The sequence below is a fragment of the Oryzias latipes genome, chromosome 11 (assembly GCF_053564925.1).
Source record: "Oryzias latipes strain Hd-rR chromosome 11, Olatipes_Hd-rR_3.1".
Classification (NCBI taxonomy): domain Eukaryota; kingdom Metazoa; phylum Chordata; class Actinopteri; order Beloniformes; family Adrianichthyidae; genus Oryzias; species Oryzias latipes.
The window spans coordinates 21,550,347-21,575,496 of NC_136247.1; the positions used below are offsets into that span (position 1 = coordinate 21,550,347).

The 25,150-nt window shown below is 37.3% G+C and overlaps 1 protein-coding gene across 9 annotated transcripts in view; it reads left to right on the forward strand.

Moving 5' to 3' along the window:
- Window positions 1-25,150, forward strand: part of csmd3b (CUB and Sushi multiple domains 3b) — a 478,594-nt gene that overhangs the window by 131,605 nt on the left and 321,839 nt on the right. For all 9 annotated transcript variants that reach the window (XM_078954985.1, XM_078954986.1, XM_078954981.1 and 6 more), the window contains exon 3: window positions 2,302-2,414. In XM_078954985.1, coding sequence (XP_078811111.1) covers window positions 2,302-2,414 — 113 coding nt within the window. The remainder of the gene's footprint in view (window positions 1-2,301; window positions 2,415-25,150) is intronic.

The window sequence follows — 25,150 nt, forward strand, 5'->3', positions numbered from 1 at the left end:
CCTTTATCAAATAATTAGCATATCTCAAACAAAAAGGGAGACCTTTTTGTTCAACATGTAAATAGATATGCACTTTGCACCTTGTCAGTAGCTGTATTTCTATTGACTATGAAATTGCACTAATAGGATTTGTGATAAAACAGTAAATTTTTCTAATGGAAACACGAAAAATTTCGAAACAACTTGCTTTTTTTGGGGAAAAAAAAAGGTGTATCAAAATTGACATATTTCGCAAAAATGCAATGGAATCACTTTTTTTTAATCAGATGAGTCATGTGACCAACAATCTTGGGCACTGCACAGTGGGCGCCACGAGAGGTCCCACAACATTTCACAGCTCGTCAAAAGTTGAGTGTGTCATGCAGAATTGTTGGATCAACAGCTCCTCTGTAAAATCACCAACCAGTGGCAACGAAGGCAAAATCATTGTCTTCATAGCCCCTCCCACATGTAAGGAGCTTGCCACTCCTTGGCCTGAATAAAATGCCGGCATCTCCTTAAAAAGATGGTGATGAGCGCTAGTGTTGTGGCAGGACTTTGAATGTATCTGCTATAAAGAATTGATCACATCCGTTTTTGAATGTTTTTGAATTATTTATCGTGTAAGTTTGTATGTGTTCATTCTCATATTTATGATTGAATGGAAACAGTGTGATTGGGAAATTGTTTTTTTTCAACATTTCTATAATTCTCATAAAGTTTTGCGCAAATGTGTAATGGAAATGCTAGTGTGATCACACTTGATTTCATCTACATCTACAAAATACATTGAATAGAATCATCTGGACGTGCACCATTGAGATGATAAAATGCAATCCAGAAACACTAAATGACAGTAGCTCAGCTGTTTGTTTGTTTTAAAAAAAAAAAAAAAAATCTGTATAATATTATTTTTTAGTGTCAACCCCCCTTTTTAATTTTGGATTTTCCAACTCCTGCTGGCTGTTTTGATAATAATAATAATAATAATAATAGGCAAATTTTCACTCAAACTAATATGACTGCTCTGAGATCTGTACAAAATATACTCACATGTGCATGTGCAAGCATGTATACCCATCTTCCAGAATATCTGAAGAAAAACACATCCTTAGCCTTGAAAGTACATTGAGAGATAAAAGAAAATAAACTGTGCTAATGTGCTGACGGTTAACTTCTCCCCAAGTGAGACATGGACAAATTAAATATTGAATTGGGTTAGAGGAGTGGTCCCCAACCTTTTCCAGGCTCTGGATTGGTTTAATGTCAGACAATATTTTCACAGATCGGTCCGAACGGTTTAATGTTGGTGTTTTAATATATTTTAGCTTACAGTGTCAAAAAATATATATATTTTTCACGTTACAAGAAATTGTTTTCTCTGAAAAAAATCTAAAAACATTAGTAGATTTTTTTGTTTTGTTTTTTTAGATGACGTAGATTCAGTCAAGGATTTTTTTAAATTATTTGTACAAGTTGTTTCTTTTTGTAAAAATTCAATAAAAGCAACCTTTCATTTTTTTTTACATGCACGGTTTGTCTGAAAAATCAACCCAACCAGCTCCAGTAAACATCAGTCCCTTGACCCAAGCATCATGTGCCTGTTATTACAATAGACATATTTATTGAATAGTGTAAAGATATTCAATTTCACATGTGGCCAAAAAATGTTCCAGGGTTTAAAAAAAATCCAGAAGAATATAAATAAAAATTGGAAATAACAAAAAGAACATTTTACAAAAAATTGAAAGAGCAATTCTTTACAATCAATAAATAACAAATACGCCAAATGCATCTCAGTTGCAGCTTGACTTCTATTTCTTTTTTTTTCCCTCCTCTTGAGTGTTTGATTACTGAAATTCATTGCTAAAGATTTATTTTGGCAGCCAAGTAAAAGCAAATTTTGTGATGACAAGCTGAGATGTACTGAGGGCAGATAAAAGACAGACATCCCTTCCCCTATGACTTCTGTTTGATTGTTTTTACTCTAATCAATCCATAGTTTTGCTTTGGTTATTTTCTTACCCATTAATTTTGAAACCGCACTTAAGCAAAGCTTTCATGTCTAATATGTGCAAAAATGTTTTGTTTTAGCCATTTATATTGAAAAATGTTTTTTAAATTAGTACACAATGAATAAAGTTGATTGAAAAGAAATGTGGTAATATACTGTAAATATCCTTCTAGGGATCTTATTGAGTGCTTTTCTTTTTATCAAAATGGATGGGCTACTGTTTGAGTTAGTGCTTATTTGAGCTGTTTCCTGATGGTACTCTAATGGTTTGTGTTTACAATAATGTTATGCGTGTGCTTCCCCCGCAGGTTAACAGGTTTCCAGATACCTCCTCCGGTTACCAGCACAGGAAACATCTTCTCTTTGAGACTTACAAGCGACTTCGCTGTATCTGCCCATGGCTTCAAACTTAACTATGAAGGTCAGAATTTGTCTTTGTTTAACTTATTAATACAAGTGTGACTGGATTGAACTATTGACTGAATGGTTTGTCAACGCTAAAAGCAGAAAAAAATGTTTGAATGGGGAGGTTCAATGTCTAGCAAAAAAAAATTAACATATTTGACTTCAGATGAGCTTTTAATTTTCACTGCAACTATGTCTCTAGTGATACTTTGTGTTGTGGCCTTGGCTTTCTATATAAAAAGCCCCTCTGATCCTCCGCGGGTGGTTTCTCCTCCAGGCTCGGGTCCTCTACCAGAGGCCTGGGAGCTTGAGGGTCCTGCAGTATCTTAGCTGTTCCTAGCATTGCACTATTCTGGACTGAGAGGTCTGAGGTCTTTCCAGGTATCTGTTGTAGCCACTCCTCCAGCTTGGGGGTTACTGCCCCGAGTGCTCCAATTACCACAGGCACCACTGTCACCTTCACTTTCCATGCTTTCTCCAGTTCTTCTCCGAGTCCCTGGTATTTGTCCAGTTTCTCATGTTCCTTCTTCCTGATGTTCCCATCGCTTGGCACTGCCACAACGGCTTTCCTCTGCTCTTTATCCACCACTACAATGTCTGGTTGGTTCGCCATTACCATCCTATCAGTCTGGATCTAGAAGTCCCACAGGATCTTTGCCCTCTCATTCTCTACCACCTTCGGAGGTGTTTCCCATTTTGACCTTGGGGTTTCCAGTCCATATTCTGCACACATGTTCCTGTAAATTATTCCAGCCACTTGATTGTGGCGCTCCATGTATGCTTTCCCTGCCAGCATCTTACATCCTGCAGTTATGTGCTGGATTGTTTCAGGTGCCTCTTTGCACAGCCTAAACCTTGGGTCTTGTCTGGTGTGATAGATTGTGTGTGTGTATATATATATGTATATATATATATATATATATATATATATATATATATATATATATATATATATATATATATATATATATATATATATATATATATATATATATATATATATATATATATATATATATATATATATATATATATATATATATATATATGTACATATATATATATATGGAAAGAAAAATGTGTTATAGAAATGTGGAGAAAAAGACCATTCAGACTGATAGTTATACTAAAGAAATGTCAGGTCTTGAACTCAATTCAGTCCCTTTCAATTTCAATTTATGCTAAATGAGAATTTACGTATCAGAAAGTATAGACATGTATCAACAAGTAAAGCACAACAGTTTAGCAGACACTTGTTTTTTTTCTAATTTGTTTAAATTGATCTTATTTATCAGTGCCAACTATCTAAAAATATCTTGATGCCATGGAAAGAGGAGAATTACAAAGAAAGAAAGAAAAGACTTTCAGGGTGACATGCACATGACACTGGGAAAATGGAAGCTTCTCTCTGCTCACTGAGCAGATTGTTGGCATGTCAACTGCTAACAAGATGACTAAACCGTGTCACTCAAATGACTCATTTCCATATGTGACACTATGGCACACTCATGTCAAAATTTTAAGAAGATATGCATAATGCATAATTTTAATAACGGTTTGTTTTATTTGTTTATTTTTTAAAGTTAAAAAATGTGACATTACTAATACATTACCAGTTACGTTTTGGAACAACATATAGACCCAGTCCCATCATCTTTTGATCTATTTTCAAACTGTTCCCAGTGGTCTTTTATTTAAGATTATTCGCTTTTTTACTCAAATCTAGAAAGCTGTGTTGTTTTCTAGGACATAGTTTCTGCAGAGCGGTAAAGTTCATAAGAAATTCACTTCTGAGTTGTGGGACTGTTGGCATGGAGTAAGCCCACCCCCACTTCCCATCACAGATTTATTTACATGCTACCCCGCTAGCTTACAGCCCCTCACACCCCTAACCTAATGTTGAAGGTGCAACGACAATGGCTAGCAATACTGGAGCTATCCAGCCGTCCACAAAGAAAACAAAGATGTACGTGAATGTATTTGTCTACACATGGATGAATCAGAATGAAGACAAGCAGAGAGCTTGTGGCCTGTCAACTGTAGTTTCTACGTCCTAATTACAAGCTTTTGCTCTGCTCCAGATTCAAACATTTATTGGAGTGGAACTTTAATGCTTCCCTTTTTTAACTTGTCCTGTCCAACAGCTAGGCAGACAGATGAGAGCTGAAGGCCTCTTGTGTTGGACATATTTTACTTTAACAAGAGGGGTTATTAATCTTCAGACAAACCAAAGGTATGTCTGAATAAACCCCTTTTGTAATTGAGGCCAAACTTTATTAATTTCAATCATGTTTGAAAATCTTTGGTGTTGGACCGGACGGAAAAGGAAAGAAGGGCAGAAGAGAGAAGGACGTTAGAGAGAGGGGGGGGTAGGAGGGTGATAATAGGAGGGGAAGGGGGATAAGACCATGAAGCAGCATAAAGCAACAAGTTTACTGGTTGTTTATCATTATGGTAAGGTTCAAATGTAGTACAAAAAGGGCGGGGCCTATCCACACACACACTCAAATGTTATAAACACACCTGCTAGCTGCAAAAATGTCCAATGCTTCTCTTTTTTTTAATAAAAAGTATTAAGTGTAATGTCTTGTATTACTCTAAAAATGAGAAAATACCCCAATTAAGCAAGTTAAGGTCCAAATACATTTCTTTAAATCTTTCAATAGACCAGATTGCATTTTAATCTTCAATTAATCAAATTAGCCTTTTTTTTTCCAACTGAGCACCTTTTGATATGAAACTCTGCTCTCACTTTTTTTTTTTTTTTTTTTTTTTTTTTTTTTTTAACTTGTCCTGTCCAACAGCTCTGCTCTCACTTTACACGTTGGCTTCCTCTGTAAGTGAACATTGTTAGTTGCCTTTTTGTCCTTCCTTATGGCTGCAGAGTTCCTTCATTTTCATAAGAACCCAGACCCAGTTTTTTTTCCTAAAAATAAAATTATGTGTATTTTACCACAAACCAAGTGGATCACAGAATCCATGTCTGACATTTTTCTGTTACACTGATGTCACCATAGGATCCTATTGGTTAAACTAAGGGTATAGCACTACAATGATGATTTGTAGATGGAGGACGTTGTAGATAATACAGAAGAAGGAAATAACTGTAGGAATTACTTCAGCCTTCATCAACCTCCATAGCACATAATCAGCCTTAAATTGATAAAGCTGGTAAATTGGCTCTTTTCTGTTCTCTACTTAGGGCCACTTTTGTGCATTCATGTAAACTATTGTTTGGTTTTAGGCAACCATACCTCTTTTTAGCCTCTGGTAGTTACTATTTATTACCATTTCTAGCTATTAAGTGGACTGTACTACCTTCAACTATGAGGTTCTAACACTTGACTGGTGGTGCACATACATATTTTTAGAAAATGTTTTTTTTTTTTTTTTTACAACTAAACGTACATCGATGCTTGATTCCTTAAGAAACTTTTTGCAGCTGCATTATCAACATAAGATGAAAATGGTTGCTGACATGATCAAAAATGTATCTTCTGAATTTTTTTTATTTTTATTCACAATATATAGGACAGTTTTTCCTAAACAGTTACAGCATTTTAACTTGCCTTGAGTCAACAAATCATATATCACCAGTACTGGTGTTTTAGTTGCATGTTGTTTGATTTCAATATATGACCTTTACACCATCATATGCAGCATCTCTTATGAGCTTCACCACCCTAGTGTGAAAATCTTCGTCATAAATTGGCCTGATATCTGCACCCCTAGAAAAAGCAATAGAAAAAAGAGGGTGTGGAGTAAATTTATCACAAGCCTCCTACAATCGTCTGTTTAGTTTGAAAAAGGAAGTTGTGCTTTATAACAGGACATAATTATTTAATGGCTGTGATTATTCTAATGTTAGCATGTTATTTGATCTTTTTTGAAAAAACCTTCGGGAAATAAATAAAGCAAAGATGCAGTGTTGAGCGAAAAAGCTGGAGGCTGAATAAAGTGGTAGTAGAACATGCTGAAACTAAGCACTTCATGTATTTTTCTGGTTCAATAATCATTATTAAAAGATAATATTATTGACTACCATTTTAGAATCGGAGACAGTTTTTGAAATGTGAGTAAAATCACCAAAATGAGGATGCCTGGCCATAAACACGTCAAAATATAGACTAAAACAGACCCTGCTGTGACTATACTAACTCTCCATCTTGTTAATGACACATTACAAAACGCAGTCCCACACCGCTTCACGCTAGCCACGTTAGCATAATGACGATAACACCCAAACTTGTTTGGAACAGAAAAACATTTGGACAGAGAGCCATGCGTACCTCTCAAAATAGCTTCAACATCAGTAAGTACAACCAGAATGAATCCATATGAAAGGCAATCCGGATAGTTAGGCGTACTGTCATTTGTGGGGGGAAAAAATAAGGCTTTTAAATGTACCTTAAAGTGTGGAAAATATAGTCAAACTAAATAATTAATTGATTACAATTGAATATAATTAAAATAAATTTAAAAAGAGTGTTATTACTGTCAAGCAGCTCAGTTGGCTGTGTGTAGGACAGGCGTGCAGGAAACCAGGGTTCCCTTTCCAGGGGGAGCAATGAGCTTAATCCAATGTCGGTTCTTGGACAAGACTCTTCATGCTGTTGCCTAAACTATGTAGCCATACAGGGTCCTAAGTCTGGGTATCCCTGTGCCGGTCCCCAGCACGGATAAAGTAAAGGATTGTGTCAGGAAGGCCAGATCCCAACAACATTACTTTCAAACAACTGTTAAAGTACCTAAATATTATATTTGAAACTCATGATTTTGATTTATTTTTGACCGTCAACATCTCTGAAATATTCAGCTTGTTCTGATGTATCTATTGTGCTGCCCTGTGTGAAATATTGTATATTTATGTGTATTTTTACATCTGAACAAATGCTGTGTCTTAGCTTAAATCTGGTTGTACGCCTGTCTGTTAGTGCCACTTGTGTTTTTTTTTGCAGATGTCTGATTTATTCACTGGCACAGATTCGACTTGCCGCTTGGCTCACGTTCACTGTGTGTTATTTTTTCCTCTCCGTGTCTGCGTGTGTGGATGTGATGTGGAAGAAATCCGCTCTCAGCACGGCATCCAGGGGACTTATCAGAGGAACCCCTGCTGTTGATACACGCAGCTGTTTGACTTACACTGTGTGAGTTTTGCAGAGGGGGAAGACAGTGAGGCGCAGAAGCAAAGTACAACAGGCATTTCCATGAATGCAACAATATGCTTATAGTTTGTCGGTGTTCTGCCCAAAATCATCCTTTTTCACAGTCTACAATGCTCAGCTAAGGTGTAAATCTATGCTAGAGAATTATCCACTTGTAATTATGCCATTTTTGGCATGCTATCCATACTTAGTGTAATCCCTCCGTCTAATCTGGGACTGGAGGCATTACAGACCTTACATTTTTGCAAGGAATGCATTTGAGGAATCATGTGTTTTTAAAAAATATTCATAAAAACAATTTTATGTCGATTTATTTTTACTTACTTTTGTTTTATGGAAGCATATGGCATTCAATTAAAAAATAGGGTATTTTTTGTCATGATTTGAGTTTGTTGTCTTGTTTTTCGTCCTTGTTCTGTCTGGTTTGTTTCTGTTTCCTGTTTTATTTTGAAAGTTCTCCTGTCTTGTCTGTTTTCTTGAGTTTTACTTCCTTTGGTCCCCATCTGCCCTGATTGTGTTCACCTGTGTCTTGTCTGCCCTGTCTGTATTTAAGTCATGTCTTTGCCTTCCTCCTGTGCTGGTTCATTAGTCTTGTCATGGTGTTTCATGTCATGCTGTCTCTTGCCACGTTCCATGTTTCATGTTCCTCGCCACGTCAAGTAAGTAAGTTTTGTTTGTTCAGAAATCCTGCTCTGCAGCGCTTTGTGTTTGGCTTTTGTTTATTAAAACCCCTAGTCCCTGATCCTCGTGCCTCCGCCTCTGCTACTGGGTCCAACCGGCTCTCAAGCCACCCCTCAACCGTGACATTTTTCATTCCAATGTTTTCTTTTTTTTGTTTTTAGGAACTACAAAACTAAAGAACTACAAGCGTTCTGGGCACTAACCTTGTCTGCTCGTAAAACTATAAGACCTGCAATTAAAAGCAGAAAAGCCACAATGTGTTTGTGTCATAGATATGATCCACGTCTGTTCAGTTTTCCGTGTTACCAGTCTGTACTTACTTTATCCACAAACATGACAGAGACAAACATTGGGGAAGTATTAGTTGCCATTTCCTAGGATGAACTCTAGAATGTCGTATTTTATAAGTCACGTAGGAAAAGCAGACTGGTGATATCATGACAAGCAAATGAACAAAATGGACACGGCTCATATCTATGACATGGACACAATGCAGCTTTTCAGCTTTCTATTGCAGGTCATGTAGTTTTCCTCAACATATACGTTTAGTGACCATTTTGTTTGTAGTTGTTAAAAAATGTTTCACGAAAAAATTGCAACAAAAAACATCCTTTTTTAAAATAAAAGAAATCTGCTTTTAAAGTGTATAGCTTCATATTGGAAATTTATTCTACATTAAACTTTTTTAGTATTTTTCCTTTTGACCGAGTGTTTTTTTTCTTTTTTTTGCAGTTTTGATTAGAATAAATAAATATACATCTTTGTGTAACAACATTGTCCAATTTTTGTTTTAGTCTGAATTAACTTGATCTGGATTAAAATAAATTTTGATTAAAATAAAATTAACAAAGTCATTTTTAGAGTGGATGGTTCTACCATGTGCTGCTAAGAGTGGACCCTGAGTTTGACCCACAAGATTTCCGAAGCTTGTTTGATCACGTTTGGTCAAGAAATGTCTTGGGACATTCAAGCTGGAACAGCTGTAAGAAAAAAACAAAAACTTTATCCATATCATAAAGAAGAGAAAGAAAATCCCAAAGTATACTGGTGTTTTTTATTCAATTTGTTTATTTTATTTTATCTTTGTTTAAACACATTTTTGTGTGACTGTAGGACTCCCATAATATATCTTCCTCTTCCTCTGAAGAGTGTGCACTCATAAGTAATTCATTCACCAGCATACGCCAAGCAGTGTGCATGTGTGCACGTGCACGTGAACTGAAGACAGAAATACAGTGATGTATAATTTAAAATTATGTCTGAGGCAGTTTGATATTGTGCTGATGAGATGGAATCGCAGATTGTCACAATGCTTAGACACACCGACGTGCACACTGTCGCACATATGGGGTGTTCATGCTTTTCTGCATGATCGGTCCAAAAAAAATGATTCTGTTTCCAATTTTTTTTTACATCTTTACCTTTTCTTTTTCATCTTCAGGAATTTTTAGGATCACTCTGCAGTTATCTAATATTTTTTTTTCTAAAAAGACTAGGAGGGAAACAAGATTAATTTAGATTTAAAGAAAAAAAACAGTTTAAAATTAAAACGTTTCATATAAGTTCTTACTCTTATGTCCTTTTATCATGTCCTCATCGAGACATTTAAGGATTTGAAAGGAAACATGCTGCATTTATGGTTTTGATTTATGTCAAAAGCTCAGCTCAGCCCAGCCCAAAGATGCTTTGACTTCCAAATGTTGTCATTTTGCTAAAAAGGCTTTTTGATGGTGTAGTGGTTATCACTTTTGGAAGTTCCTGGTGCAAATCCAGGAGATTCCATGGTCATGCATGTGCTGGTTTTGTCCATGCACTCTGGTTTCCTCCCACAGTCCAAAAACATACTTCATAGATTGATTGGTAAATTGTCCCTAGGTGTGAATTTAGGTGTGTGTGATTGTTTGGCCATGCAACAGACTAGCAACCAGTCCAGAGTGTACCCCACCTTTGCCCAAATGTAGATAGGATAGGCTCCAGCAGCATAGCAACTACAAAAACAGGACTGACACAACAAAAAATATAAATTGATATATTTGTATAAGGGCTGTTTTTTCAAAACTGTGTTCTACCTTCGAAGCATTTTCCTTCCACGTCTGCAATCTGTGGCATGTAAACCCTTGGTTTACAAGAAGGGTGACATGTATTCATTTTGACCCTAAGTGTAGAATACCCACATTTATACATTATGCATTTAGACATATTCATGTATCCTGAGATCCAGGCATATGGGAAATAAAGCCACATACAGGGCAGAAGGAGATTTACAAGTCCCCAATGTAATCATTTGCATCAGTGCACGGCTTGCATACCACGTTTCCAGTTCTAAGGCATGTTGCCATGTGACATATCACCTTGTTCCGCTGGTACTTTACATCACCTCACTGCTGCCACCTTGTATTTCCTTCTTTACCAGTATACAATCTTTGCTTAATTTATTTTATCTTGCACGAAGGTGAAATGAGCATCTGATAAGGCCCTAATAGAAAATAAAATCAAAAACTGATAAAATGCAATAAAAGGCATTAAGTACAAGATTTTTGTTGTGGATAAAACGGGGCAAAAATCAATAACTGTATGAAAAAACAAAACCTAACTCATTTTTTCTGAAAATTAAACCCTGGCATTTGCTATTCCCTTATTGTACTTGTATTTAAAATCATAAAATCTTGGCAAAGGTGCAAATTTCCATTGGAATAGAGAGGGAATGTCTTTCTTGTGTTAGTAGCTTCAAGCATTTACTTACTTACTTTACTCACTTGAATGTGTTTCATTCCGGGTGTCATTTGGTTGCTTCTTTGGCATAATCAACAGCCAACAAATTGATACTTTATTTTTTAAGTTTTTATTTATTTATTTATTTATTGTTTAATTTGTCCTGTCCAACAACTGGGCAAACAGATGAGAGCTGAAGGCCTCTTGTGTTGGACATATTTTACTTTAACAACAGGACAGGGGTTATGAATCTTCAGACACACCAGAGGTACGTCTGAATAAACCCCTTTTGTAATCGAGGCCAAACTTTATTTATTTTAATCATATTTGAAAATCTTTTGTGTTGGACCGGATGGAAAAGGAAAGGAGGGAAGAAGAGAGAGAGAGAGATGTTAAAGGGGGGGGATAGGAGGATGATAATAGAAGGGGGGGGGGGGGGGGTGTAAACCCATGAAGCAGCATAAAGCAACAAGTTTCTGGATGGTTATATTCATTACAGTGAGGTTCAGATGTAATACAAGTCCATAAGGGTGGGGCCTGTCCACACACACAATCAAATGTTATAAACATACCTGTTGCCTACAAAAAATGTTCACATGTCAACATGTACACAATACAAATAATGTTCACACACGCATAAATAATGAAATATTTCATTCAATCACGCAAACTATTCGTGCAAAGGTGAGCTAACACCTGTGCTCGAGTGAGTGTTTATGTTCTTCTAAAATGGAGGAGAGAAGGTAAAAAGAAGGAGGGAGAGTGCCCAGCCATCTCCACACCAAGACCCCCACCACACCAGCAGCGGCAGCCAGAACCCCCCCAACGCCCGCAGGGTAGCAGATAGAAAACAACCGCCCCCCAGGTGATCACATCCGCCACCCAGGCCAGGGCCAGCAGGACCGCCACGGGGCCCCCAAAGCCAGAGACTTCACTTTTATTTTACTTGATTTTTTTTTTTTAAACGTACAAAAATTAATTCTGTCATAAGACTTTCTGGCATAAGAAATGTCTTCTTCTATAAAGCAAAAGAAATGAATAAAGTAGAAAAATCATTATCACCTGTAGACCAAGCCCTTGTTTCAAGAGAAAATATTTTTTTAATTTTCTGTATTGCTAGAAAAATAATCTTTTCATGAACGTTTTTCAAAAGCACTAAAACCTTAGTTTAAGTAAAATATGTCTTAGTGACTAGATTTGAAAAAAGAATTATGGCAAAAACATTTCTTCAAATTCTGTTGTCAGATATTTTTTCCTTTTTTAAAGATTTTTTTTCAAGTTTTAAACTTTTTTGACCTATTTCAAGAGGGTCTGTTTTTTGCAGTTGAATTAGGATGTAGTCTCAAAGAGAAATGGGGTAGGAAGACATGTTTTACATATTCTTTTAATCATTGCTAAAAAAAATAATTGCATTAAACTGGAAAAAATAATAAACCGCAAACAATAAATGAATGGAAAAGTAAACCCTAACAAGTTTATGTGATGGAAAAAAAATTACTGCTTCTCTTTATATGCAAATGGCATGAACATTTAAATTGAAGGTTGATCGGTTGGTGTTTATGGAAGTGATTCCGTAGCATATTTAAAAATAAAAGTCAAAACCAAAAATGGATTTTCCTTTTCGAAATGAACCTCCATTTGTTGACTCAAAATTAAAATTTTGCATTTTAATCCGCCAAAATGCTTTTTTCATTTTCTTTTTCAACATTGATTATTCTGTCACTTAATTAAAATGAAAATGAAACTGGTATTTGACATTTCATTTTCAAAAAGTTCTCTGGTAAATGTGTAGCATAATTCATTTAGAAATGTCTAATTTGAAAAGTAAACTTGTGAATGTACTGATTCTGACACGAAGAAAGAAAAGCGGGTTTGCATAACGGCCGATATGCAACACTTAACATCAGAAAAGTGCTGCATATCGGTGAAAAGCTATATTTCTCCACAACAGAATGATCTGGTTTACGTTGATTATGCAAACACTTCACTACTGTAAAGTGTTGTATATCATCTCATGGCTGCTTTTCTCCACTTCGGAATCTGCTGGAGTTTTGGACAATTGTGTGAATGCGGCTGGGTAGCTCGGTTGGTAAGGTGAGAGACTACCAGGGTTCGATTCCCAGAGGGGAATGAACAATGGTACTGGGGCAATTACCATAGCAATGGTGAGCAATTAACATCACCCAGTGAGGGCCTTTGGGCAAGACCCTTAACGCTACTGCCTACCAGCATGAATAATCCTGGTGATGGTCAGAGGGACCGTAGGTGCGAAGAGTGAATGAATAATGGACACATTGTAAGTGTTTTGAGCGTCTGGAAAAGCGCAGATAAATCCAATCCATTGTTATTACTGGTTGAAGTGTTACACCAGTAAAAAGAATGTCAACACTGGAGGCAAACCTCCAGTGTTAAAAGGTTAAACAATGTACAAAGAAAAACGTACTCCACCCCTTTGGTTTGGTCCCTGACAAGTATATGTGGTCAAACTACTGAAAAGAAACAGACCGTTATTGACCTATTTGTTGTACAGTGCAACTCATCCAATCCAAGGCACTTTACCGTTGGGAGTTGGGTCATCTAGACCCACTAGACATTGCGCTGAACCTTTTTTCTTCAATGATTTGTGATCTTCACTGGTGTTCATGGATTACATGAAATCCTCTTCACCTTTATCCACCTTTGTCATGGTAGGAAGAACACGTCATGTAAGGGTGGGGGTCATCTAAGATAGCAGAAGGGTTAACTAATTTGGTTGTCATTTCATTTATTTTTTTTGTTTTGTACATTAGAAATCCTTAAACGTAAGGGACCTATGCATTTCAGAGAAGGTCAGACCCTTCTCTCAATTATGATTCACCATACATATGTGTCACTTGAACAAGGTAATGGCATTCAAATTTCCCTTTGACGATTTGGACCTGACAGCACCATGCTCTGCATCTGGAACAAGGTACTCAGAGGAAACAGTAAATCTCTGTTAGCATCCATATTTAAAAGCACTGAATGAACACTCCTCCATTTGTTTCTCCGACTCTTTGATGGCGTATTAGCCTTGACTGATTGATTCTGACCTTACTCTCTTTAACTTAAGCATGATCTGAGTGTTAACGTTAAGACTACATGCCTGTTTGCGGGCATCCATCAGCATTGGAGTGAAAAAAGAAAAAAGAGTTTTTAGCTGTGTTTGTGGAGTGTTTCTGTGTCTGCATGTGCATTAGGATGTGATTGAAGGCCTGGATTTGGGTGCTCTGATCTTTGTCAGAGAGACCTGAGGGGAATGACGATGTCCACCACTCCATCTGTCATCCCTCCATCTTGCTGTCGCTGTTCGCTCTCCTCATTCGGTCATTTATTTCCCCCCTCTTCTTAATTTCTATTCAGTTCAATCTAACAGACCTGGGACATTTTGTTTGAATTTTAATATTTTTCATGGCACCTTTAAAAAATGATGATACTAGGGGTGTAAAGATTTCTTTTTAATGATTCAATTCATATCCCAGTTTGTGGTCGACGATACAATTCATAGTGGATATTGGTTCATTTTGAACGATCCGATTCACTAACCTAGAATCAATCCAGGACATACTTAGCTAAATATTCAACTAGTGTGACTCAGAGATAAGTACCTGGGTACTGAACAGTGCAGATGCAATCGAGTGCAAATGAAATATGTGTCCAGAGTAAAACAAGTAAACAAAAATTAAAGTCAAATCCATTCACATTTCAGTTTAATAAAGTTGAGCCCAATGTTGTTTTTTAGAACATTCTACCACACCGTTTGGTCACATGTCTTTGCTAAATTGAAAGGGTTTCCACACATTGGACTGGAATAATGGACTGGTCATTTTGGCTGACATCACATGTGTGTTGTCCGCTTTGATGAGACTTGGTAGTTTTTACGTTACAGTAAAATAAAACCCAATCTAAATGGTATTTTCCAATATTGATATGAATGATTTATTTCATTTGAAACACTGTTGTAATGACATACGTCGATTTGATTAACAGCTTGGCAGATTGATCTGATTAGATTGTAGGAATATTAATCGATTTGATTAATCATAGCACCCCTATATAAGATATTTATGGAAAATGTATTAAAGCAATATAAAAGCATGTTTTAATAAATACTGAAAAGGTAACTGTTGTTATTGAAACTTGATATAACTGGCAAAAAACTAAATTTGATTCAACTTTAATACACAAGTCAACAATTTGATTTGGTTAAAAATTAACCCTAATTTTTACTATTTCAAATCCCTCTTTTATTTTGAAAAAATGTTACATAACTAGGGATTTAAACTGACTAAAGCTGACCTATTTATTTATAAAAGGAATAATTATTGCTGTAAAATATAAAAAAAATGTGTGAAGAAATTTACATTTTAGTAAAAATGCTTGAAGGTTTGTTAAAAATGACGGGCAATAATTACATTTTTTTGACACAGACCACTGCCATTCTGAAAGGCACTGCACCACAAATCCTGTAAATACATCTGTAACACAATTCTGCAGGTTTTTGAGTTTGGTTGTTGGTTTAAAATATGGGGGATTATGTCAGGGCTGTCCCAGGAGAAGCATGGCTTCACAATGCTGCACTGAGTTGTATCTGTGTGCATATGTGTGTGTGCATGCCTGCCTGGTTAAAATGCATGCACATTTGTCCAGTGCATTCCCACAGGAATGCGGCAAACAGGTGTGAAGCATCTGCGGTTTGAGAGGGGGGGGAATGAGGAAAAGAAGCATAGGAAAGGCACAAACGTAAGAGGGGATGAAAAAAGAAACCTAAATTTGTGCCAAGCAGAGGAAAGGAAAGGGTGGGAGAGGGTTCCACCTAAGAAGAGGAGCTCCTTGTGACAATAAATTGCAGTGTGTGTTTTCTGGTGTGACAAGAGAAATCAATGCTATTTTAAAACGGTGTGTTTCCTTGTGTGTGTTCATTATGTGCAATGTGAATACAGCGTTCTTAAAGCTGCAAGGTCAGCTTTAACATAGAAACATCAATCAAATCATTACACACAGACACACACACATACACACACATAAACAAACAGCAGGTGCAGACTATAGGGGAAGGAAGTGTGCGTATGAATCTTTGTTGCTTCTTACCTTTACATTTTCCATGTTTTTGTTTTCACACCAGGGACTGCATCTTGAAGGAATTGAACTTTGATGATGTAGAAATAAATCGCGCTAGTTTCAATTTTAACATTTTGGAATCAAAGAAGTGTAATAACATATACTATTTATTTATTATATGTGCACTACTCAGAAAAAACAATAAAAGGGAACACTTTGAAAACACATCCTATACCTGAACAAATGAAATATTATTTTTAAATGCTTTATTCTTTATGTAGTTGCATGTCCTGACAACACAACCACTCAAAAACTATTGATGGGAATTAAATAGATCAGCCTATGGTGGTCAATGTGGAATCATACTCAAATTCGAAGTGGAAAAGCACACAACAAGCTGATCCAACTTGGATGTAACGTCTTTGAAACAAGTCAAAATGAGGCTCAGTGGATGTGGCCTCCACACGTTAAAATGTCATCCCTGGGTATGCTTCTGATGAGGAGGCAGATGGTCTCCATGGGGAATCTCCTCCCAGTCCTGCACCAAAGCATCCGCATAACTCTTGGACAGTCTGTGGTGCAACCTGATGTTGGTGGATGGCCCAAGACATGATGTCCCACATGTGTTCAATTGGATTCAGGTCTGGGGAACGAGCAGGTGTTTAGCAGGAACGACTTATACACTCCAGCCACATGAGCATTGTCTTGTATTAAGAGGAACCCAGGACCAATTGCACCAGCTTACAGTGTCACAAGGGGTCTGATAATCTCATCTCGGTACCTAAAGGCACTCAGGCTACCTCTGGTGAGCACACGGAGAGCTGTGCGGCCCTCCAAAGAAATTAATTTCATTCATTAATCTTCTAAACCCGTTTGGTCCCTTCTGCGGTCACAGGCTGCCGGAGCCTATCCCAGCCACTTGTGGGCGAAGGCAGGGGACATCCTGGAAAGGTCGCCATCTGTCGCAGTGCCCTCCAAAGAAATGGCACCCCGTGTTGCAGGCAGCAGAACGTTCTCCACGGCGTCCCCAAACTTTGTCTCGTCTGTCACTTGTGCTTAGTGAGAACCCTTCTTTCATCTTTGAAGAGCCCTGTCGTGAATTTGCCAGTCTTGGTGTTCTTTAACAAACGCCAAATGTCTTGCATGATGTTGGGCTGAATGCACAACTCCGACCTGTGGATGTTGGGCCTTCATACCTCCCTCATGGAGTCTGTTTCTAACAGTTTGAGCAGATTGTTGCACATTTGTGGCCTGCTGGAGGTCATTATTTCAGGACTCTGGCAGTGCTCCTCCTATTTCTCCTTGAATAAAGGAGGAGGAAGCGGTCATGATGCAATGTTGTCGCCCTCCTCCACATCTCCTGATGTACTGGTCTGTCTCCTGGTAGAACCTCCACCCTCTGGCTACCACACTAACAGGAACCGCAAACCTTCTTGCCACAGCTCGCATTGATGTGCCGTCCTGGATGAGTTGCACTACCTGGGCCACTTGTGTGGATTGTAGACGCCGTTACATGAAACCGCTGGAGTGACAACACTGTTGGTGTTCAAAAGTCACTAAAACATCAGGCAGAAAACATAAAAACGAACAAGTTATCTGTGGTCAGAGCCACTCCTTTATTGGAGGCTTGCTGATTCCATATTATTTCCACCTGTTGTCTCTTGAACTTGCAAAAAAAGGTGAAATTGATTATCAGTCACTGTTGCTTCCTAATTGGACAGGTTGATTACACAGAAGTGTGATTGACTTGGAGGAACATAAAGTTGTATCGGTGTTTCCTTTATTTTTGAGCAGTGTATTTCTTTCAACCAAAATATCTAGATAAAAATGTTTTGTTTCTCATTCTGGTATTGATGGCTAACATCTATCCATTTTTGCACTGTTATTATGGTTTAAGTGAAGCCTCTTGGAGCTACTGAAGCTACTGCACCTTGCTTAAAAAAAACATTATGCAAACATTGCGCACCCATGACTGTCTTACTTTCAATATTTATTAAAAAAAAGTTGGGTCTTTAAATGAGTTTCAACCTTTGACATCTTAATCCAGTCCATAATCAAGCAAGCAATCAGGCTACTATTTTTATTTTTAATTCCCATAAATTCCTTATGTCACATAGGTGTGGTCAAAAAAAGACCAAACAAATGAGTAAATATTTATATTCTTTCTGCCAGGGACTCAATTTTTTTTTTGTCGGAGAATCACCCTTGAATACATTTTGATTAGTCTAAGCTCCACCATAATGTTGCAAAAAAACAATTCAGGCATCCCGGAAGTGTGGTGATCATCAAAGAGATTTATTTAACCTCACAGAAGCTTCAATCATCTTATCAACTTGCCATATCCACTGTAAAGATGATTCAGCTGTTTTGAATTTTATTGAGGATCTCTCTTCAAGGTTGTCCTCGCTTGTCAAAACCAAGTTATATAAGCTAATTATCTGGATCATTGTGTATAATTAATTACATGGTGGAAAATAATTGCCAAATTTCTCTGTGTTAAGCTTTCAATGTCTGTCCACACAATGTATCAATTTGATGTTGGGATAATGTAATTACAGTAAAGGACTGCCAAATATAATTCTATCCAGATAGACAGTATATTGTAGTCCACCTGCGTTAAAATTGATTGCAAATTCTAAATTATAAACTAGCAAAATAATAAACGTCCATAGTGCATTTTTATTATGATATCAAACATGTTACAGCCGACACTGGACACCAGTCAAAAGGTTGTCCAAAACTTTATTGTTCTGAATAGTTAACAGAGGATCAGATCGGTTCAAGAAGTTCAATAAAGTAAATATATTTTACTTATGTCTGAATTTTATTAAGTGTCCTAGTAATGAAATCATCTGGAAAAGCTGCCAAACCATCCGGTGCTCTGGCATTATAGAAATTACTTCATGAAGTATTGATATTAGATTGACGTCGGGCCAGGTGACTAAAATATTGACTGCCCTGGCAAACTTTTGAAAGCATTCATAAAAATGTGTTGTGATGTGTTTGTTTATACCATTTGTGATTGTGAATTAATCTGGATAATCTACCCAATACATTCAAATTTTCATTTTATATGAAGAGGAACAGTTTTACTTAGGAGTGTTTGTCTTGACGTACTAAAATGACTTTCTTGACAAGCAGGAAGGAACATCATCTGATTAGCCAAACCATTAAATAAATTAGTTAATAATGACATATGTGCTGATTCTCAAAGATAAACACTTCTCTGAGGCAACATTTATGCACAAAACATTTAAGGCATTTCTTCTACCCAATATACATATTTAAAAGTATATTTTAGCAAAAACAAAAAAATATATATAATATAACGGTAACCTAACCTAATGGATAAGTTCTTGAATCAATGATTTTTAAATTTGCTAATTATTGATGATGTACTGGTCTCATTAATCTTTTAACACCAGAGATTTAGCTTCAGTGTTGACATTCTTTTGACTACTGTAACTATTCAACTATTTATGCAATTAACGGTATTCCAGCGGATTCTGAAGTAAAGAAAAGCGGCTTTGCACCATTGCAACATTTTATGTTGGTGATTTATAGCATATTGGTGCAAACCCGATAAAACAAGCCATTCTTTTCTGCATCAGAATCAGCTAAACGGTCGAGTAGTTACGTAAGGGTTAATGGCCTTCGAAGCATGCATTATCACTTTTTAACGCACGCCGTGGAAGCCTGAACGGTCCGACGCGAAGCACGTTAAAGAGTGATAATGCATACTTCGAAGGCCATTAACCCGCTTATACCATGGTCACTTACAAAAGAAAGAAATAGTAACCCGTTTTTAGTCCTTAATTCTTGTTTTTTTCGAATTTGGATCACTTTTCACAAAAAGCAAACTATTTGTTGCGTCGCGCTGCACCACCGGTGCAGTCAAGATTCGGCGATATATATATATATGCTGATCTTTCCGATGGGTTGAATAAAGCATCAGTTCAGAGAGAAAGTTCAACTCTTACCGCTTGTTTTTGTCCAGATGATGGAGCAAAAGGTTGTTTTAAAGAAGCCGGCGCATTGATACAAAACATTTAAGCTAGCTGATCGAAACTTCTTTTTGCACCGTGCGGTTATCCTGTGGTATATCACTTTTTAATGCACACCCAGCAACCAATCGGAATCGAGTATTCCCCCGGACCATGGTATAATGTATTTTAAAGAGTGTGTTACAACCTTGTGTTATTAAGAAAGTACAAAGCATTCTCAAGAATCAGACACTCACAGAAAACATGTTTACAATGTAGATTAGGAGATTATCCACCAAGAAAAGACGTTACAGGACATAGCTAACGTTACATTATAAAAAGAAAACAAATCAAATATATAATATACGTAAACAGCGGTAGTAGAGCCAAATGATGATTCAGTTTACTGTTTATAATAATTTATTACATGTATAAAATCTTATAAAATCACCAGACAAACTATTTTTAAAAAAACTACATATATTGCTTTCCTTTGGGAAATTCTCCTTTTTTTTCCTTACCCACAACAGTTCAAATACTGTGACCTGTTAAGATATGTTGCTCCACAGTCAGTATTTTTTTTTTTTCAGTACAGAGTTAAAGTTAGCCTAATTGCTTTAAAATGCATGTGTTCAAAAACTGTCAGGACGTTTTTTAAGGGTCTCTCTGATGTTAAATTTAATAAGGCACGCTACAGTAACCACAGCTATTAGATATCACACACATGATGGCACACACCTGTATACAACTATGCTAGCTGAACCAGAAATTAGGGAAGCTTGGTCACTTTAGATTTTTAAATGAAAACACATACGTGGCTTCTGTCATTCTAAAGTTCGCTTTGCGAGTCATCATGTGCACACTATGCACAAGAGTAGCTGAGTTTGCCATTCACAAGAGGCTGACACTGACAATGACTGTCTCCAGAGCAAATAATCTGTACATGGGTTAGCAGTTAAAATTTCATAGACCACTTAACATCATTGACCTTACATAGCCCCTTTTGGTGCGTGTTCAGTTGGTGTAAGTTTGTCTGAGGACATGCAGAAGGTCTGTCTGAATGGATTAAACACAACAGCTTGAGCAAGCCCCATTTAGGAGCAAAAGTCTTTACTCCACCTTAACATGTATTAGCATGGTCTAATAAATATTTTCTGCTGTTTTAGTCTTATAAAAATGTCACTTGGCAGGGGTCCAGAGTGGTCGACTTCTGATCAGAAAATCCCAGATCCGGTTCCCGCCTTGCCGACCCATGGGTCATAGTGTCCTTGGGCAAAGCACTGAACCCATATAGCTCTTTGGGGTTGTAGGTTGGCACCAGTGTTTGACAGCATAGCCACCATCAGACTACACTTTTCCACAATGTAGTTCTTTGTTTTTGTTATCTAAGGTTAAGCATTTAGAAGGTACTAGACAAAATTTGATATATTTTATGCTGTACTGTAAAAGTCTTCACCCCGTCATGCCTGAATTTATTTCCAGATATACAACACAATATTCTTCAGTGTTTCTTTTTTTCATTCAAGGGGATGCTATATTATATGTAGTTATGGATAATAGTGATTGTTGCGAACCACATATGGTGGTTTGCAAGAAGAACCACCTGCTACTAAAGCTACTACTTTTTAATATTTTTGACTTTGCATTAAAAGATAAGTTGAGTGTCAATGGGGAAATGACATCAATAAAGAACTAGAACAACAAAATTCAAGCATTAATAAGCAAAAAGAAAACAAATTATTTAAAGGATACATGCTTAAATACTTCAGTTTTAGTTCCAACTGGCCTTACAGGTAGTCTGTGGGCGATCAGGTTGTATGCTGAAAATGTTAAGATTGTAGACAAATTGGTGAGCATGTGGAGTAAAAATGTTTATTCCAATGTTTTTCTACGGGCATGCTGCGGGCAACAGGTCGTAGCAAACACTAATACAATATGTAAGCTAAGAGGCAGGCATTTTGTATTGATCTTTTACTTGTTTAACCCCCAAAGACCTGTGTAATAAGTGTAATGCTACGTTCACACCGGTTTCTGAAACAAGCATTGCAGCGGCCATCTCCAATGAAAAGTCAAAGTAAACGCATGTATTTGTGCATTCAGGGCTTTCGTGTTTGAAACTCTTACATTCTTACACAAGTTTTTAAGTCAATTTTTGGGCTCTACATACATACAAGTGTTGCTATGTAATGCCTGTTGAAAGATGAACCACTCGAACTCTGACCAATCAGGGACTTTGATTTTTTTTTTTCAAAACATGAATACCAACCGTTGGAAAATTGATCATGAAGGAGGAATTAAAACTTATCGGTTTGTGTTTTGTTGGAATTATATAACACCAACAGGGCACCTCCAGGGCAGACCTGCGTTCCCCTGAAATCCAGCCGTTCCTCTCAATGACCCTCCACAGGATCGGACAATCCAAAACCTGCTACACCCATACAGGTCAACCCACCATACGGGTGCCTGAGACTAAGCATTTCCATTTTTAATGCCTCTTGGTCTCCTGGGAAAGTCTTTTTTCTTTTTTCTTTTTAATGCGAGATTCAGTACTAGTTTTCCATTATCTAACCTTTCCTGTCTCTTTCTCACTTTTTGGAAATAACCCGTCATTCCATATGACAGTGGAAGGATCTTCGAAGTTCAAATCTGTTTGTAGGCACAGATGTGCATGTCTGTGTATGCATGCGTCACTGTGCCATGCTGCTTTAACAGAGTGACAGTGATGTCAGACACATAATGATTTCCTATTGGCTGTCAGCCCTGAGGCATAACGACCTGCTATTGATCCGAGCAATTAGCATTCACACCTTTAATTAATACTGAAGCCTAAAGCTTGCACAAAATTGCACACAAGCACTTGGAATTTTGATTGATAGTAGGAAGAGAGGTGTTGGACAAGACAGCAGGAGAAAGAAATGTATAGATGTTGCTTTGACGAAGAACCAATGACTAAAACAGTCAAGAGCCAAACAGGAAAAGAACAGAAATGATAAAATCAAGTTAATCTAGTTTTTGTCATTTGTACACTAGAACAATAATGGAAAAATGCTGCTACAGAACAAAGGTCAAATCAAATATTAATAAATGCTATCTTAATCCATTTGTTGAATTTGTAATATTTTACCACAGAAATGCCTCTGGGGTAATTCCTTTATCTTTAAAAATATTGATTGATCAAGTCTAATGGTGCTTAGTTGTTCTAGTCATCCAAAGACACTGTCAGCTCTTTTATATCCTTGAAAACAATGGCACCCTATAGCAACCAAGCCATGATTTTATTCAGTCCAGATGGCCACATCCTGCAAGCCAAAGACAATTAGTAAGAAAAAAGGGTTGTGTGTGATGTTTTTGTTTTTCTTTGTACGTATGGGTCTAATGAAGTTCTGTTGGCAGGATGTCTTCAGGTGGAAATATAATGGTTTATTGAACCAAGCTTTAGAGAGACATTGATCACCTCATCAAGAAGCAGCACCCAAACAGACATGATCACACACACACAAAGCACACACACTCTAATCCTTCATGTGCATGAGGTGCACACACTGGCTGAGGAGTGTGTTCAAACACAAACTAGGGAAGTGGAAGTAAGGAGTTTATAATTGACATCCTCATGTTTCTTTGTGAGAGGTCAGACTGCCGTCATTATCTGCTCATTCAATTACAGACAGGAAAATTGCAAAGCTGGAAAAAGTAACTTGCATTCAAAGAAAGAAATTTCAGCCTCTAATACGAAATGGGAGAGTGGGTTAAAGTCTTTTTCTAAATTGATTAACTGGTTTCACATAGCCGTATTACAATGCATTTTCACTGAGCTTGGGTTGAAAGACTTTTCAGGTAAAAAAGTCTAACATAAATTACTTCACCAACCTTCTAAAAAAGATGATATTCAGTCAGTCGAAGATCTGTCAGGGTTTCGGGGTTGTGCCGCTCCGCTGTGGTGGGAAAGCAAAGCCCCTAATGTACCAGTCAAAGTTCCATACCAGTCACTCTAAGTTCCAGTTCTCACCTATGTTCATAAGCTTCTGTGACCGAAAGAAGCAGGTTGCGAATACCAACAGTGGATATGAGCTTCCTCTGTTGGAGGGTTGGGTGCCTCTTTAGAGAGAGTGAAAGCTCTGTCACCCAGATAGAGCTCGGAGTAGAGTCGCTGCTCCTCCACATAGAAAGCAGCCAGTTGAGCTGGCTTAGGGATCTGGTCCAGATTCCTTCTAGACGGCTCTTTGGAGAGGTGTTCTGGGTATGTTCCGGTGGAAGGACTGGGGAAGACCCAGGACATGCTGGAGGAGCAGGAGCTGGAGGAAATATCTGGGGAGAGAATGTAACAGCTTCTTCAAACTTAATGTTGAGGAAGAGTACAACAAGGCAATTAAAAAATATTAACTGCTTATACGAAGAAAAACAGGTGTGTGCAACATAAACATTAAACAATGACAACTCAGAAGTCCCACTTTAAGTTTGTTTCAAGTGTATTAATATTCTTAAGGCCTCAAACCATTCATCCAACAAAAACGTACAACCACCACCGTATTTATACATATATATACATATATATACAAAAGTCTCTGGTCATAAACTAGAGTCCGACTAATGGAGTTCGTAAACTCAGCTCGGCTTTCTCCAGCTCTATGACGTGTAGATCGCATGGAATGAAAGTGAATATCCCATGTTATAATCCGTCTACCAGTAAAGGGAAAAAAGTAATCCAGTGTGTGGAGCTTGAAAACGGCCGACTCCGGAACATGCAACGTTGTGTTGCTGCGCGCACCTGGTTTTTTTCTTTTTTTAAAACAGCCGGTGTTTTCTCTCGCTACCCTGGCGTCATTAGCAGCCTCCCCTCTCGTAGACCACGCCTGCTTCTCAATGGCGCATGCTGCTATCGAGTGTTAACAAAAACAGTCCCAATACATAAAGTCCCAATAAAGCTCTGGCCATGTCATTTATATTAGCACACAAAGCAGGTATTTTGCCCCTGCAGGGATTCATAGCAAAATACTTAAAAGGAGCTCAGCATGCTTTTTTTTATGGAAGCGATTGTGTAGCATAATTAAAAATAAAAGTCAAAACCAGAAATGCTTTTTCATTTTCAAAATGTAACTGCATTTTATGGCTCAAAATTAAAATGAAAAAGCAAT